The 18,943-nt window shown below is 34.0% G+C and overlaps 2 protein-coding genes across 3 annotated transcripts in view; one reads left to right on the forward strand and one right to left on the reverse strand.

Annotated features, from left to right (window-relative positions):
• Positions 1–18,943, reverse strand: part of HEATR5B (HEAT repeat containing 5B) — a 135,947-nt gene that overhangs the window by 111,153 nt on the left and 5,851 nt on the right. For both annotated transcript variants that reach the window (XM_069072208.1, XM_069072209.1), the window contains 4 exons: positions 18,710–18,921; positions 14,975–15,083; positions 12,807–12,956; positions 125–296 (listed from right to left, as the gene is read on the reverse strand). In XM_069072208.1, the coding sequence (XP_068928309.1) occupies positions 125–296; positions 12,807–12,956; positions 14,975–15,083; positions 18,710–18,921 (643 nt within the window). The remainder of the gene's footprint in view (positions 1–124; positions 297–12,806; positions 12,957–14,974; positions 15,084–18,709; positions 18,922–18,943) is intronic.
• CEBPZOS (CEBPZ opposite strand) overlaps positions 1–18,943 on the forward strand; it is a 295,755-nt gene that overhangs the window by 65,656 nt on the left and 211,156 nt on the right. The window lies entirely within an intron of this gene.

Consider the following 18,943-nt stretch of genomic DNA (forward strand, 5'->3'; position numbering starts at 1 on the left):
TTTACAAAGAAACTAACATTAGATGAATTCAGAAATCATAAAGGTTATTAACTTAAGGTTTGTCATGGAAAAATATGAAATTAAAAAAGTATATGCATATGATATGTTTATGATAATTCAGTACCTGTTGCCTGTTTAGGCATCAATGCTGTAGCCATGACTGTTCCTAAGAGTTTTGCCACTGCCACTCGAACCCCGTAATTTGAGCTTTCTAAAGCCTTAAAAGATAGTGTGGCTATATTTTCCAATTCAGCTGTCCACATAAATACAGCTTCATTCTGTAGTTCTAGCAGGCACTGTAAAGTAGAAGAAATATTTTAAAGTTAAATTAATTTCAAAAAGGTTTTAGACATATTAGATTTAACTAAATTAATCTGAAGATAAATGTAATTTAAAAATATATTCTATAATACTGTAGAGAAATGAACTGAATTTAAAGTAGTAGAACAACACTAAAACAATAACTAGAAAAATTACACTATTTTTCAAGTTTACAAGAATTGATTAAGTAACTACTATGTGCCTGGCACTATACTAGACCCTGTGAGGAATATGAAAAAAATGTAAGATATATATTATGCTCAGGGAGATCACAAACTAGCTAAGGATATTCACACACAAAATGCTTGAAAAACAACAAAACAGTATATGATCATACTGTTACACATCAGTTCATTGATTAGTTCAACAACTGATTTTCTCTCAGACTGGAGTTGACAGTAGAAAGCATAATGCATTTAATAAATGATATTTAACAATATCATTGTAATGCATAGATTCACATATTAAAAACATATGCATGTGTATGTGTGTATATACACACATGTGTATATATGTGTGTGTGCTTATTTGTATAATCTAACTAAATCTGCTAAAAGCTCTCAAACCCAACTGAGAAGCTAGAGAGCCTATACCAATTAACATGATAGACTAGAGAGAGAAAAACAGAGACACACAGAGATTTCATTCTTTAATGGTTTTTAACATTAAATTGTTATTCTGAACTTAAACATAAAAAATGAGCATTTCCATATATATAACAACACAAAAAAAGAATATGAAATTATAAACCTCTAAAAAGTAAATAACAAGGGCAAAAAGAAGATGGCAGAGCAGAGGCATTAGAGGCACTTAGGTAAACTCTCTCAACATTCCCCTCCAAAGAATTTTAAAATAATGCCCCAAATCAAGTTGTCGAGTGGCAGAGCCAACAAAAGGCCAGAGTGAGACCTTTTTTCAGCCTAGGACATTTTAGGAGGGTGGGAGCTAGCCAGGAGCACACACAGAGGCAACACCAATAGTGAGCCTTGGAAGTGGTTGTGACAGCAGCAACAGCACCTCCCTGACCAGAGACAGTAAGGCAGCCAGACAATTGGTCAGAAAGAGATTACTGGGGTCCCTTTTCTGGCACTGGCTGTAGTGGTGCTATGTGACAACTCCACTACCCATAAGCAGTTCTGGGCACAGTTGCAAGGGAGAGAGGAACACTCTGGTCTGTCACAAGGGAGCTGGGGTCCTGCTCACAGTTACAAGGCAAAGAGAAGCACTAGCACTTGCAACTTCGGAAAGCAGAGGATCTGGTCACAATTCCAGGGCCAAGAAGGTCATTAGTGTTTGCAGCAGCATGGGAGCAAGGGCTGTTCCTAGATAAACATTAGACCACAGACTAGAAGTGCAGTGACCACACCTCTCTCTGGATCACAACACCTTGGAAACATTGAAAACTTGCAGTAACCTAGAGCTAGCTTTGAAAACAGCAACATGAAAAAGCCTTAAGTATGGATCAATGTTGCTCCACCTCCAACTAAGCAGAGATCAACTTTAACAATAGTTAACAATAATTAAGTAAGTTCAAAGTCAAAAAATAGGCTGGGAAAATGATTGAACAGTAAAAAAAAAAAAAAAAGAACTTGATTATTAAAAGATACTACAGTGGCAGAGAAGACCAAGACATAAACTCAGAAGAAGACAGCAATGTTTAAAAATGGCTACAACCTAAGCCTCAAAGGAAAATGCTAACTGGACAAAAGTCCAACAAGAATTCCTGGTAGAGCTAAAGAAACAGAGGAAAAAATGGAGAAAGAAATGGGAATGATGCAAGAAAATTATGAAAAGAGAATTAACATTTACTGAAGAAAAGAACTCCTTAGACAGCAGAATTGACCAAATGGAAAGATATACAAAAGATCATTAAAGAAAATAATTCCTTAAAAATCAGAATTCAGCAACTGGAAGCTGATGACTCCATGAAACTTCAAGAAACAATAAAACAAAGTCAAAATAATAAAAGAAGAAAACATTAAATATCTCAATGGAAAAACAACTGATCTGAAAAATAAGATTGTGGCAAGATAATTTAAAAATTATTGGACTACAAGAAAACCATAATAAAAACAAAAGAGCCTAAACATCATATTTCAAAAAATTATATAGGAAGACTGCCCCAATATCTAAGATCCAGAGGTTCAAATAGAAATTGAAAGAATCTATTGATCACCTATTTCCCATTTGATAAATTGTCAAGAGACAGGAATAGGCAATTTTGAGAAAATCAAAGCTATCTATAGTCATATGAAAAAATGTTCTAAATCACTATTGATTAAAGGAATGCAAATTAAAATGGCTCTGAGGCATTACCTCACTCCTATTATAAAAGAAAAATACTAGAAAAGATGAGGGAAAATAGGTACTCTAATTGTGGAGTTGTGAACTGAGAAGGGCTATAAAACAATGTGTACCCTTTGATACAGCAATACCACTGCTAGGTCTGTACCCCCAAAGAAAAAAAACATTTATAGTAATCTTTTTGTGATGGTAAAAAAAATTGGAAATTGAAGGGATACCCATGAATTGGGGAATGGCTAAACCAGTTGTGCTATGATTGTGATGGAGTACTACTGTGCTGATAAGGGGGATGGTTTCAGAAAAACATGACAACACTTATATGAACTGCAAATAAAGTGAGTAGAATGACTATGCGATCATTGTAACAGCAGGAATATTGTAATGATGATCAAATGTGAAAGATTCGACTGATACAATGATCCAAGACAATTCTCAAGGACTCATAATGAAAACTGCTTCTACCTCCAGAGAAAGAACCGAAGTACTCAAAGAGCAAAAACTAGAGTTTATTTTTCTCACTTTATTTATCTTGCTTTTTTTTTTTTTGGTAATATGCTAATATGGAAAGGTTTTGCATGATTTCACTTGTATAATGGATATATTGCTCTCAATGAATGGAAGTGAAGAAATTTGGAACTTAAAATTTTTTTTAAAGAATAAAAAATAAATGTATACATTTTAAAAGTACATAATAAACTCAAAATATTACTTTCAAAACTATCTTTTATATCTGTGATTCCCTCTGAACTTTTCTGTGCATTTTTAAAACGTTTTAATGGCTCACTCTTTTTTTCTGCATTACTATTGAAAAACCTACTCCTTTCTCCCAAACTTCCCCTTACCCCAACTAAAAATAGCATGGGGGTGGGGAAAAACCTCTTTTAATAAATAAGCATAGTTAAACAACTTGAACAGTGGTAGCCATAGCCAAAATTTTATTTTTTTCCCCTGTACCTTGGGTCCATTACCTCTGTGTCAGGAGGTGGGTAACATTTCATCATAGATCCTCAAAAGATGTGGTTGATTATTGTTTTGATCAGTTCTTTAGTCTTTCAAAGCCATTTTTCTTCACAACGTTGTCCCTGTATATATTATGCTCACTTCACTCTCATGAGTTTATATTTATAGGGATTCTCTAACATTATCAAATTTTTTTCTTCTTTTTACCCCACAGGTATGTGTGGTGGGACAAGGTGGGGTTGGTCTTCCTAGGTGATTTTCTTATTCCCCTATTCTAATAATGTGTTAGAATTATATCTTGTTCTCGTCCCATTCATCTCCCCCTCCCCTATCATTCATGTAGTAAGTATGTAGTAGCCAATTTAAGGTAACAATAATAGGAAGATTGTAAAAGGGGAACACATTAAGTCACTTGCAAAACTGTCTCATAAAAAGGGGGAAATAGAAGCCACTTTCACACTTGTCTCACAAATTAAGGGAACTGAAAAGCCATTTGCAACTGCATCAAAAATTGTGAGGTCACATACTGAGACTGTACTAAACCAGGGGAAATCAGTTAGGCCCTAGTGTAACAGCACCTGGTCCCACTAACTGCTTTCAGTCTATAAGCTCCAGGTTTGCTCAACAAAAAAAGGAAAAAATTTTATATACATGAGGCAACCCTAAGGTGATGCTGATAACTTGGAAAAAATGTTGATATGATAATCAACTAAATTTAAGGTGGTATGGATAAAAGTTCTCTGTCCCCCATCACTAAAACCCTATAAAAATGGGACCCTAAACCCCTACCCCTCACCTGCTATAGATCCATGCTGCACAAGTGCTCCCAAATCTGATCCGCAGTTATACACATGACTTTTTGTGCCCCTCTGCCTTGTGCTTTACTTAGTAATTGTATTTATCTCTTTCTTGTATTAGTTTTGTTTGATGTTTTTGCAAGTCAAATAATCTACTCACACCTAGGTTTTTTCTTTTTAATTTTTATTTTTCCAGGAATGTCTCAAAAGCCTCTTTTGGGGCAGCTAGGTAACACAGTGAATAGAGCATCGTCCCTAGAGTCAGGAGGACCTGAGTTCAAATCCAGCCTCAGATACTTAACACTTACTAGCCATGTGACCTTGGGCAAGTCACTTAACCCCAATTCCCCTGTCTTTCCCCCTCCAAAAAGCAAAAAACAAAACAAAACAAAAACAAAAACAAAAGCTTCTTTAATTGAAAGTCCATCCTTCCCCTTCCCACCCATGGGTGATAACACTTAGGTTTGCAGAATAATAACTCATTTGGGGTTGCATTTTCAAGTCCTTTACTTTTTAGAATATAATATTCCATCCCCTCTGCAGTTTCTAATGGGTACAAAATAGTCATGCTTTTAGATTTCCTTTACTTTATATTTAAAGGAAATTTCCTAACTCCTAGTCATTTCCAGAATTTGTTGTTATTATTGCAACTATTTGATTCAATCACTATATATTTTGGAGTTTGGAGCAGAGAATTTTGTTTTTGCTTTTTTCCCTTGGAGCTCATCTATAGATCCTTTTGAATGGTGCTTTTATTGTTGTTCAGAAATTCTGGGAAGGTTTCTTGTATTTCTTCCATTATGATGTTTTTTTCACTTAACACATTCCACTGGGACACCAATGAATTTTATGCTGTTTTTATACTTTTTGTCTTTGAGATTAGTCTGTTCATATAGAGATCATGTGTTAATTAACACTTTTACGCTGTCCTTCTTAGTATATTTTTATTCTCCATCTATTATCCTCACTTTTGTTTCTTTAGAGAGACTTGCCGTCGTAAATGCAAATTTTTTTTTCTCTTCTGCTAATTATTTCAGCTGTGCAGCCATAGCTTTTGCAATCTGATCTCTTAACTTCTCTCAATATCCTGATTTTTCTCTTTAACCATTCTGGAACATCCAGGTGCAGAACTATGTTCTCTTGGAAAGTCACAAGTTTCTTCCTTTGATCAACAGTATTCATTGAGGAGGTTTACAACCTTTTTTGAATGAATTTTCTTCTGCTTGAAATATTTTTCCTTTTTAATCACCTATCTCTCACTTTCTGACTCCCTTCCCTTTGATGGTGCCCCAGAGACTGTCATTCAGAGCTGTCTTAGCCTCCTCCTACATTCAAGAATTCACTTTCCATCAATTTGGGTCCCTTCTACAAAGTAGCTTCTGGGAGGAAAGTACTGACTCCAGCTGAATGCCCATCCCTTTCTTTCAGGTCTGGTACAGATCAACACACAGGCCTCCTGTCCCAGTTCCCTTTTGTCCTTAGTTTTCTGGCTACACAGAGTGTCTATCACATTTTGCAAGCTTGGGGAGGGTACAGTGGGTATTCTCGGTAGGATTTTTATTACTTTAAGTTTCCCTAACATAGGATCATTTCAAGCACAAAAAGAAAAGTGGCTCTCTCCTTACTCTTCTGCTCTCCCTACATGGTGGGGAAGAGTTGAGGTCTGCTATTTCTTTCAATAAGATATTTGAGGAAGGGCCAAGGAAGTATGTGTTGGCTAAGACTGCAGCAGGAATGAATCCCAAGGCTCAAGCCTATAATTTAGTTTTATGGTCAGTCTGAAAAGACTGCAGAAGCTGGTATAACACAGTTATCATTATCATTCTCCACTGTTAACTCATAAGGCTGTTATTGGGCTGAATTTCTCACTTTCTTATCCTGTGGATATAGATGTTAATTATTCTGTCTTTGGTATATACTTGTGTGTGCGTATGTATGTATGTGTGTTCCTGAGAATGGGGGAAGCTGGGACTAGAGGATTACTTGAGCTCAAGGATTCTCAACAACAGGAGAGCTAAAGCCTCCTGTCCTAGTGTCTGCAAGTCAAGCTCTATTAAGTAAGCAGGGACCACCAGGTTGCCTAAAGAGGACCAAACTAGGTTAAGTTAAAAATCGAACAAATCAAAGCTTCCATGCCAAGACAATAAGTAGGGGCATCAGATCTATAAGTAGTTATTTCACTTCCAACCGGGGCTAGGGAGACTCAAAGAAAGGAAGGAAGGAAGGAAGGAAGGAAGGAAGGAAGGAAGGAAGGAAGGAAGGAAAAAGAAACTTAGAAGGAACTGCAGAAAATATCTAGTCCAGCATCTTGTTGGTCACATGACTTCTCATTATTTCTTACAGTGTAATGATATTCTATTTCATCTATAAGCCACAATTTGCCCAGCCATTCCCCAATTGATAGGTATCCCCTTACTTTCCAGTTCTTTTTCTTTTCTCTGCCTTTAATGCTACCTTCAGGATCAAAAAATGTGTTTTGCTCAATACTATTCCTACCCTAGTACTATTTGGCTTCTCGGCCTCCCCTCTTTTATCCCTGTTTGTCTATTGACTTTGATGTCTCTCTCTATACCAAACTTTGTGTAAGCATGTATGTGTTCAGTCTTTTTTCAGAGGAAAGTGAAATTCATTTGGTGCCCCCTGCCCCAATCCCTACCTCCATGTTTCTATACTATTCTTTTTACTCAACTCAATTATGAAAAACAGCAAGTTCCATCAATTTTCTTACTTTCTACACTAACATTCTTTTTACCCCATTTTCCATCTTAAAAAAACAATTAACCTACCCTCAGGTCCTCCATTTAAAAAAAATATTTAACTTCCTCAATTCTCCTTAAAGGGACACATTTCTTATTCTATCAGAATTTTAAATATTTGTTTAATGTTTTATTTTTCCCCAATCACACATAAAAACAATTTTTAACATTTGTTTTTTAAATTTTGAGTTCCAAATTCTCTCCTTCCCTCCCCACTCCTCTCCCTGAGAAGGCAAATAATTTGATATAGATTATATATGTTCCTATTAGAACTTTAGCAGTGCATCATCACACATCCCCTTCGAATTTCCCAAATAAACTGACCTTTCTCACTTTCTCTGGACTCTTGTTTTTGCACTTAAAATATCCTACTTAGCACTAGTTTTTTAAGCAGGAATTCTTGAAAGTCCTTTATTCTATTCTATTCCATTTTTCCCCCTGTGAAATTATACTTAGTTTTTCAGGGCATGTTATTCTTGGTTCCAAGTACAAATCACTTGTGTTTTGAATTGTATTCCAAGATCTATAAGCCTCTATGTCCTGTGTGATACTGACTATGGTTCTTTGGTAGCTGAACTACTTCTTTCTAGATTCTTGCATTACTTTTTCTTTGACATAAAAGCTGCATTTTAGCAATGGCATTTCTCTGACTTTTCCTTTAATATAGTTCATTTTAAAGGTCATCATATATTCTATCTAATCTTTGCCCTTTGGTTCTAAAATTTTTCCTTTTACTTCTTGAAATATAGCATACAGACTTTTTTTTTTAATATATCAAGGTTTTTACAGAGGTCAATGCTCCTTAAGGGTAGCTAGGTGGCACAGCCTGGAGTTAAGGGGACCTGAGTTCAAATTTAGCCTCAGACACTTACTAGCTGTGTGACTCCAGGCAAGTCACTTAACCTTGTTTGCCTCAGTCTCCTCATTTGTAAAATGAGCTGGAGAAGGAAATGGCAAACTATTCCAGTATCTTTGCCAGGAAAATCTCAAATAAAGTCACAAAGAGTTGGACATGACTGAAACAACTTGACAAAACAGTCTTTTAAAGACAAAAAAAAAAAAGAAAGAGAAAAAAATAACATTACTGATAAACACATTGAAAAAGCCTTAAAATATGTGCAATGTACAACATTTGCATTCCATCTCTTTAAAAGAGTGGGATGGGAATATCACCTCATCACTCTTTCTTCAAGACATGCTTGTTCTTTATAATTTTCATATAATGTTCATTTTCATGTTTCATATAATGTTCATTCATTTTTGACTGTTTAAGGGGTAGGGTGAAAAGAGGGAAAAGAGTTCTTTCCATTTGCATTGTGGTAGTCATTGTATATATTGTACTTTTGGTTTTATTTACTTCACTTTGAATTAGTTCATGTAAATCTTTCCATTATTCTCTGTATTCACTGTATTTATCATTTTTCTTACAGCACAGTAATATTTCATTACATGCACATACCATAATTTGTTTAGCTATTCCCCAACCAATGGGTATCTATGTTGTTTCCATTCCTTTGCTATCACAAAAAGTGCTACTATGAATATTTGGTATATGTAGGGTAGGTGTTTTGTATTTCAATGGCCTCTTACAATATAAGTATAGCAACAGAATTTCTGGGTCAAAGGATATGAACATTTTAGATGCTTTATTTGTATAATCCAAAGTCTTTTGCTAATCAGTCGTACTGATTCACAAACTCCATCAACAATGCACTAGGTTGGCAATCTTCCCACAACTCTTCCAGCATTGACTATTCTCATCTTTTGTTATCTTTGCCACTGCCATATACATTGCAAGGTATAAGGTGAAATCATAAGGTTGTTTCAATTTGAATTTCTCTTATTAGTGTTTTAGAGCATTGTTTTCATATGGTTGTTCTGAATTTTAGAATTGTTTGTTGGGGCAGCTAGGTGGCGCAGTGAATAGAGCACCGGCCCTGGAGTCAGGCCTCAGACACTTAACACAAAAACTAGCCATGTGACCTTGGGCAAGTCACTTAACCCCAATTGCCCTCCAAAAAGCAAAAAAAAAAAATTGTTTGTTCATATTCTTTGGCCACTTATTAGGGAATGGTTTTTGGTTATATATATATTTGTAGGTATGTACACACTTGTACATAATTATGTTTAGTTCTATTTGTAAATATTTAAGTGTATAGCTACACACACATATAATAAATATATTTGTATATCTGTGTGTGCTTTTTCTATATCTTGGATACAAAATTCCGATCAGAGAAATCATGAAAAAACTTATTTTTCCCTACTGGATCACTTCCCTTCTTATCCTAGATACGTTAATATTGTGGAGTATCTTTTCAGTTTCATGTAATCAAAATTATTTATTTTATCTTTTGTAATGACCTCTATTCCTTGTTTATTTAAAAATATATTTCCTATCCATACAAGTGAGAGGTATACAATCTGCTTTTCTTTTTTACAGTTCAATATTTATTAAATCTTAAGGTTAGTCAGGTATCCATTTAGAATGTATTATGGAATGCAGAGTAAGCTGGTAGTCTCTAAACTGAATTTCTGCCAGACTGCTTTCCAGTTATTACAATAGTTCTTATAAATGGGGAGTTTTTTCCTAAAAAAATTTGTGTTTTGGGGAGGCTAGGTGGCACAGTGAATAGAGCACGAGCCCCGGAGCCAGGAGGACTTGAGTTCAAATGCGGTCTCAGACATTTAACACAAAAACTAGCCATGTGACCTTGGGCAAGTCGCTTAACCCCAATTGACCTCCCAAAAAAGGCAAAAAAAAAATTTGAGTTTTCTGGTTTATTGAACACTGGAATAGAGTTTCATTATTTCTGATTCTCCCTTGTTTTGTCTGTTCCATTGATCTACAACTTTATTTTTAACTAACTGCAGATGACTTGGATGGCTGCTACTTTATAAAATTTGAGATCCAGAAATGGTATGTACTTCTATTTCTATCTCTTGTCATTATTTCCCTTGATAATCAAGAATTTTTCCTTTTTCAAATGGAATTTATTACTTTTTTTAATCATATAAAGAACCCCTGTGATAATTTGATTGACATTAAAACTGTAAATTAACTTTGATAATACTGTGATTTTTACTATATTGAAATTACCTAGACATGAGGACTGAATATTTTTCCAGCTATTTAAGTTATCCTTTATTTCCTTAAGGAATATTTTGTAATTGAATTTATACATCTATTTTCTGTGCTGCAGTAGCTAGATTCCCAGACATTTAGTATGTTCTGTAATTATTTGCAATGGGATTTCCCTTTGTATTATTAACTTCTGGATTTGGTTATTATTATATGGAAATACTACTAAAATTTAAGGATTTATTTTGAAGCCTGCAACTTTACTAAAGCTATCAGCTGTTTCAAACTGCATCTTTGCAGATTCCCTAGGATTTTTCCAAGTATAAATAATAGAGGGATAGTTTCACCTCCTCTTTATCTTTATGCCTCCAATTTCTTATTCTCTGTCTTATTGCTGTTGTTAGCATTTCCTGAATTATATTAAATAATAGTGGGTAGAGTAGGCATCCTTGTTCAATTTCTTTATTTATTGGTAATGGTTCTAATATATCCCCACTACGTATAAAGCTTGCTTTTAGTTTTAGATAGGTGCTTTTTATATTATACATTATATATGTATGTGTTACATATATATATATATTTATATATAAAACAATATACCCTTTTTATTTAGCATAAATGAGTATTATACATTGTTAAAGGTTTCACACACACACATCTATTGAGATGATCATGTGGTTTTGTATGCTTTAGTTTTTGATATGGTTGATTATATTGATAGTTTTCCTAATGCTAAACCATCATTGCATCCCTGCTATAAACCTAAACTGGTCATGATGCTTGATTTTTCTTGGATGAATCATGGTAGTCTGTTTGATGGGATTTTATTTTTTTATCTTAATTGTTATTCATTAATGATATTGGTATATAGTTCTCCTGAGTTTTAGCCTTCTTTGCTTTAAATATTAAGATATTACTGCCTCTTTCTTGCCTCTAGGATAAAATGGAAACTCTGTTGTTTGCATCTTAAACTTTAACAATCTTGCTCCAACTTAACTTTGTAGGCTTAATGCTCATTATTCTCTTTCATGTACTCTACATTTCAACTGAAGGGGGCTACTTGTAGTTCCTTGTATAGGACATTGCAAATCCTGGTTCTGTGCTTCTGTACAGGTTGTCCCTCTGCGAGGAATGCATGCCCTTTTTATCTTCTTAGCTTCTCTCAAAGCTCAGCTCAAGTGCTACTTTCTACAGAAAATCTATTCTGATCTCCAAAGTGGCTAATACCTTATCATTCCCCAGAATTACTTTTTATCTATTTTGCATCTATTCTATATTTATTTTTCTATGTACATGGAAGGACTATTTCCTTTTTTAAAATTTTGTATCCTCTTTGCCTAGCACAATGTCTAACAAAAAAATTATTTTAAAATTACTTTTTAAATAATGATTTTTTTTAAATGTATCTGTTTAGCAAATTCCTTGTGCAGTAGGTTTTCTTTCTACCACCCCACCTTTTCCTCTTAAAGTATGCAACATTTAAATAATAGCTGTGTTCCTAAAAATCTAAGTCAAGTTTTTCTCTTAAGTCTTGTTTTCCCATTAACTTAACATTATAATTTCAAAGATGTTTAATTTTCATTAATGATTGAGCTTCACTTCCTCAATCTTTTTAGCTTCAAGTTTCCTTAAAAATATATAATGATATGTAAAATACCTAAATACATTAGGTATACAATTTAATTCTGTATAGAATTATTTTAGATGAGAATAATATGAGTTTGGAATTCTGCCAAGTCACTTTAAAAAAAATAAGTTATAGGGGCAGCTAGGTGGCGCAGTGAGTAAAGCGCTGGCCCAGGAGTCAGGAGGACCCAAGTTCGGTTCCAGCCTCAGACACTTAACACCCACACAAAATAACTAGCTGTATTACCTTGGGCAAGTTACTTAACCCCAATTGCCCTCCAAAAAGCAAAAAAAAAGTTATATGTATAATTTTTCACTACTGTCAATACATCTTAGTGCTGGGCACAGTAAAGATGCTTACTTATTTTTTGGTTGGTTATTCTTTTAAAGGTATGATATTCACTAAAAGTTTGATTTGGAGACAGAAGCCAAAGAAGTCTAACCTGGACAAATTTAAATACAATGATTATTATAAAAATACTCCAAAAATGTTTATATTTAAGCTAACTCCCTTTAAATACTAATGGCTATCAACACAAACAACTTTATAAAAGATCTAAAATTAATTTAATTATTTAGCAGAGATTTCTTATTCTTAAAGGAGACAATTCAATTTTCTCCCTGAAATAAACCAACTTAAAAATGTTTCAACATTTCCATTCTCATATTTAACACCTTAAGAAATAAGTATAAATTACTTTAACAAACAAAATAGGAAGCATAATTTGTAAATCTTACTATAAAATCATATAAAATATGTGCTATATTTTTATATATAAAATTTATACTATAAAAATAACCAAAGCAAGGACTACAAAGCATTGCGTAGATTCTTAATGGATAACTTATAGATGAATAAGAATAAAAATCACACAGGATGAAGCATTAATAGGTTGCAAACTGCACTGGAGGAGGAAATTCCCACATTAATAATCAAATTGAAGTCAATAAAGTACTCACTTTAGCAACTGCACACCTAACAGCCATAGATCTGTCACTCAGCAGAGATCTTGCATTCTTATAAATATCACGGTGACAGGAAGCTGCTGCACCACCCAGACCATTTAGGACTTTTTGTAAACTCATTAAGATTTCACTTCGGCCTTGAGACTGCATATGTGCATAAAAAAAAAATTAAAAACCAGTAAACAAATTTTTAAATTAAGCAAGAACATCGCACTAAAACATTACTACTGTTTCAATGTTTTTCAAAGAACATGGTCATATAACTCTTCTGGGTATGATTTCTATTGAAGGCAACTACTAATTCCAGTCCAACATTATGAAGATACAGAGAAGATAAAGAAATTCTGGAGCAAAATGGATGAAAATTGAGCCTATTTTAATGACTGGTATAAAAAATTCTGCAGATAAATATTTTTGCTACAAAGCTTTATCTTAATTATTTTAGATGAAAAAAAAATACCCCTAGTAGCAGTATTTTTCAGAATTGCTATTTCTATAAAGTAAAATGGAGTTTGAAAGCATAGTTCTAGATTTTAAGCAGTGATTATTCAGGAAACAAGTCCTTGAAAGTTGACAACAATAATTTAACATTAATACAATAGGTTTTAGGAGTGGCTAGGTGGTGCAGTGAATACAGCACCAGCTCTGGAGTCAGAAGCCTCAGACACTTAACACTTACTAGCCAGGTGACCTTGGGCAAGTCACTTAACCCCAATTGCCCTGCCTTCTCCCTCCAAAAAGCAAAAAAAAAAAAAAAAAAGGTTTTAACTGGAAAATACAATGAAATTAAGTCAAATAATTGACTCAAGTTTTCTATTTAGTCCACAAAGTACTTTTCAGACTTATCTAAAGATTAAATCCACTGTAACCCTACTTCAGGGAGCAAGGTAATAAGAACATAAAGATTAATTCAAAGGCATTAAGTTGTTGAAGTACACATTTTATATTTCCAAGGGGAAGACATCCCACTTTTACAAGATGAATGAGAAATACTTAAGAAAGATCAATGAAGAACACCTAAACAGGACAACTAAGCTCTTTATAGTATTGCCTATAATTTGTCACAACAAGGTTTACTCTTAACCCAGATTATTGGCTGTTATGGGAATGGGAATCTGAAGATATTCCCTGCCCCCTTGGCCTTTTGATAGGCTTAAGTGACTCTGAGAACCTTCCCTGATTTGAAAATATACTCTGCCCCCTAATAGGGTGAATGTGGTTACATGGAGCCTATGGCAGGAAGGTTATTTTTCAGGAATGCCCACACCTTGCTGCTTTGTGATTGGGCAGTGGGTCAAGAGGAGTGTGACATTCTCTGAGCCAGGAGAAGGCTATATAATCCCTGATGTGAGGTTTTGTTTTGGGGCTCACTTTGAGAAGAGTTGTGTGATTTGACCAGATGAGACTCTGGGCAGCCGTTGAGCCCCCCGGCTTTGAAAACTCAGATGTTGGTGCTTCCCTCTCTGGTAACTGACTAGGTATGGATGTAATGGTCAGACAGCTGGAAGCCTATCTGCTGATCTGTTTCTCTGTCCGTATGTTTTGTCTGCTTGTAACCTCTGTTTGTATTCTCTGAAGTTCAGGGTGCTGACCTTTTCCCCCTGAACTAGGTAAATGACATATGTTTGATTAAAGCAAGATTGTTAACCCATTTTGAGTTGCTTTCATTTAGAAAAGTAGATCTAGGAACCTGTGCTAGCAGCCATCTTAGGTATGCTAGGGTGCTTGCTGCTATATTGGTAGACCCATGGTAATTGGGAAGAGGTCTCTAAGGTCCCTTAGAAAATAATGAGTTTCCATTCATGCAGTCACTAGTTGACAAAAGTCTTGTTGCTAGTATAGGACTTTATTTATGTGGTACTAGATATGACAAAAAAGATATAAGGTCCCCTAAGGATTCATAGCTCCACAAAATTAGTGGAATATGTTGCTCCTTCATAAGGTTGAAGGATCCTTCTCCTATTTACATTAAAGTTTAAGCAATGGAGTACATTCAGAAAATTTTCTATTGCCTTGAAAACTAATTATGAATTGCCCCTTACTAAATATCTAAGTTCTCTAGTTACAAATATAGGGCAAATGATTATTTAAGCCAGATTAATTCTCACAAACAAAACATATATACACACATATATATATATATAACTTGTTCTATAACTTACCTCTGCACTTTTCAGAGACTTCAGAAGATTGTTAACTGTTTCTGGAAATGCACTTCCTAACATCCTCCCCATTTTTTCATAAAATGCCCCAACACATGCTACTGCAGCCCTACAAGAAGTGATATTCTACCTTTAAAACCATTTCAATTACCCAACATGCAAGTTAACAGGACAACTTCATGCAGTTTTATTAAATAAAGCTTTAAAATCAATTTGAATTGTTCCAGGTCTGGACTCACTTTTAATATTCACTTTCATTAGTATGGCAATTATCATTACTAAAACTAAACTTTTCAAAAATGTGCTTGATTTAGCAAGCAATGACAACTGCATTACATCTCTGGCCAACAAATTTCAAACAGCAAACATTAATTAAAGGTCTACGATGTTTGTGTTTACAATGGAATAGAGGTAGAGATAGATAACTCATACTCTCATAGTGCTCTAGAATGGCATTCAAAAAATAAACACATGAGGTACCTAATAATGCATGATTTCATAAATGAATGAGAAATGTTCTGATTGTCATGCAAAGTCTCAGAAAGAAGGCACTAGCAGGAAAAAGAAGCCTATTGCTATACCCAGAAATCTTAAGTACATACCATGAGATATGGAGGCAGTTTTGTATAGATATAAAATAACAAATGATGAGGTAGGATATCTTCCTGGAGTGATTATATAAGATGTACCTGAATGCCCATTAAGACTCATTAGAACTAACTTTTTTTGCCCAAAAGTCCCCTTATTCATGTGTGACTCAGTGTAAAAAGGAATGTATGATGCACCCCCAGGGACTTTAAGGTTTACATAGGAAATTGAAGAACTTAGCAAACCAGAAGATAATTTGATTTCTTCATTCATAAATCATCCTGACTTCAGAAGAGGTCATAACACAAAAAAATTTTGGCTATTTTACATAGATGATGTTTAAGAGCAGAATTTGGATTGCTGGACCATGACCTAAAATATTTAAGAACAAGTTCTAAGCAAGGTAGACAATATAAGTGCCAAAGTCAGGAAAGACTTTAATTGACCAGAGATTTGTTCTAAATAGAACATCTGCATTCTGTGCCATAAAACTGGCAATGATGCACAGAATTAATAAAGACTTCCCTTCAAGTGTCTCTTCATTTGCAAAAAATATAATTCCACTGAAATGAGCATTTCATAAATTCTTCTTTGCTTTGCTAATAATACCATATCTCAGATATAGCAAGCAATGATGGAAATTCTAGATTCAATCTTGATCAACCAAGAGTAACTAACTGGTTGGCAAAATGGAAGTAAAAGGAAGCTTGGGATCACAAAATCACAGAATGTTAGTTCTAGAATTTACCTTAGAGATTATCTAGTCCAACCCTCTAATTTTACAAATGTCAAAAACTAGGCCCTAAGAAGTTAAATGAATAGTTTAGAGTAGCACAGTTAATAAGTAGTAAATCCAAGATCCAAACCCAAATCTTTTGATAAGAAGTCCAGTGTTCTTTTCCCACTTCACACTCAATTTCAGGTGATCCGAAAGGCAATGGAAAGATGCACTGTTAGTATATTCTGTGGCATATTATATTATCATGTTCATTTAAGTACAAAGAGTGGCAAAAAAAAAAAGACACCATCAGGGATGTATAAAATGGGAGGAGTCAAACTGATATTTTAGTAAGAAAAACATTATGTCAACTGCATGGACAACAGGGAGCCATCAATGTCCATCTCTGCCTTCTGTGCAGGGAAAAAGGATATTTTTTATCAGCTGATGCTAGTCAAAAAGTCAGGAAGGTTAAAGTCTAATATTAAATTAAATAAACATTGAATGTATTCTGTTACTAGATGAGATAAAGTTTAGATGACATATCTATCTTGCTCTTATGGAGCTTATGGTTTTGTAGGGTGATTTTTCACACACAGAGATATAAAATGGTGATAAGTAAAATTTAAGTGTGCAAAACAATTTGTTATATGAGTAAGAGGGATTTTCATTTGTGATAAGGAGATCAAGGCTGAAAGAGAAAAGAAAGGCTAAAAGCTTGACAAAGATAAATCTTTTCAATCTAAAAAAGGCAGAACAGGGTAAAGAGATCATAGATGCCCCAAATATGTAAAGTAAAGGTAAGAAAACAGGATTTATTACATCCTTGATCAATGAATGACCACAGAAGTACTCTAAAGAATCATTAAGAAATCACAGTGGTGGGCATCTAGGTGGCACAATGAATAGAGCACCAGCCCTGGAGTCAGGAGGACCTGAGTTCAAATTCGGCCTCAGACACTTTAACACAAAACTAGCCATGTGACCCTTGGGCAAGTCACTTAACCCCAATTGCCCTACCTTCCCCCCTCCAAAAAGCAATAAGAAAAATCTAAAAAAAAAAGAAAAGAAAAGAATTCACAGAGAATGAGAAATATCTTTAGACTTCAATGGGAAAATGCCTAACATTCAAAAAATGGGACAAAGATAGATGTTCTAAAGTTACAGAATAATAAACATTATGTCAACTTTCAGAAAAATTCTAGACTGTATTTATAAGCAGAAGATTTGTAAGCATTTAGAAAAGCATAACATGGGATCACTAAGAAGAAAAAACTGTGCCAGACTAATTTTATTTGGGAATGGAGGTAGGATAAGGCATTACTAGTAAAGTAGAAAGAAAATGATAGGAAGGAAGACAAATATAAAATTATTACATAGCTTATTTTAATTTCTTCAAAGGATTTGATGAATTTTTATATCCTGGTGCATAAGAAGGAAAAAATGCAGACTCAAAGATACTAAAAATGAATTTGCAACTAGTTGAAAATAATCTCCAAATATTAAGGATTGAGTGCCATCAATCTAGAAAGATGTCTTAGGTACCATGCCAAAGGTTGCTGTCCTTGGTTCTGTCCAATTCTTCAGTTTTATCAAACAATTACATAAATTTAGAAGGCAAGTTTACTAAACAGACTGATAACACAAAAATGGGAAGAATAGCTAGATGGCAGATTCATGATTCAAAATTATCTCACTAGGCTGAAACCAGTAAGATGAAATTTAAAAGTAATGTATTTAAGTCCTGCATTTAGGTTAAAAAATCACTGGAGGAAAATGTAACTTGGCAACAGTTCACATGAAAAGCAATTTTGAGACCTAGATGAACAACAATTGGGGAATGACTATAAACACTACAGAACATACTAATGTAACGTAACATTACATTAGTGTGTCAGAAATGACAATTATGAGTGATATAAACATGAAAAGGATTTTATGAAATGATGTACTGTGAATTAGAAAAATATACACATTGACAATTACATGCAATACAACAGAAAAAAATGTTATAAGTATGACAAAAAAATAATTAGAAGAGGACACATTCAAATAAGTTATTGTTAAAGTTCATTTTTTGTCTCATCAAAACAGAAATAATTTAATTTTGTTTTTGGCATTCCATTTCTTACCTTGGTTTGTTTGTTTGCATTTGTCAAAATTTTTATTAAGTTTGTAATAAAAATTTATTTTTAAGTTGTACTGACATAATTATTAAATACTTGTTAGAACAACCTTATTTGGGATGTACCTGTATACGATTTGTATCATGGGAAGTAATTATTCTTACTATATTCTGTACAAGTTAAACCATTTAGAGACCCTTACTCTAGAATACAATTGACACTATGAAATTAATGAAGTCATATTATAATAAACAAGAGAAGAATGACTATTCTGCATTGGTTTATATCAAAATAAGTACTTACAGTTTGGTTGGCAAATAGGCTGCAGTGTCATCTTTATTTTTGATGATATCATTACACTTGTCAAGAGTTTGAAAAACAGTGAAAGTATCTCCAATGCTATAAAGAGCTGCAAGATTTTTAGCTAATAATTTCCTTGTTGGAGGGCCAGGAGAACTACTTATTAATCCAGTGAGTTGTTCAACAAGTTTTTTCTGTTTTTCCTTCACATCAGTCTGTCAGAAAAAAGCAAACAAC

The sequence above is a fragment of the Petaurus breviceps genome, unplaced genomic scaffold, assembly GCF_028583685.1.
Source record: "Petaurus breviceps papuanus isolate PSGF00001 unplaced genomic scaffold, PetGlider_PUasm1.0 90845, whole genome shotgun sequence".
In the NCBI taxonomy this organism is placed as follows: Eukaryota; Metazoa; Chordata; class Mammalia; order Diprotodontia; family Petauridae; genus Petaurus; species Petaurus breviceps.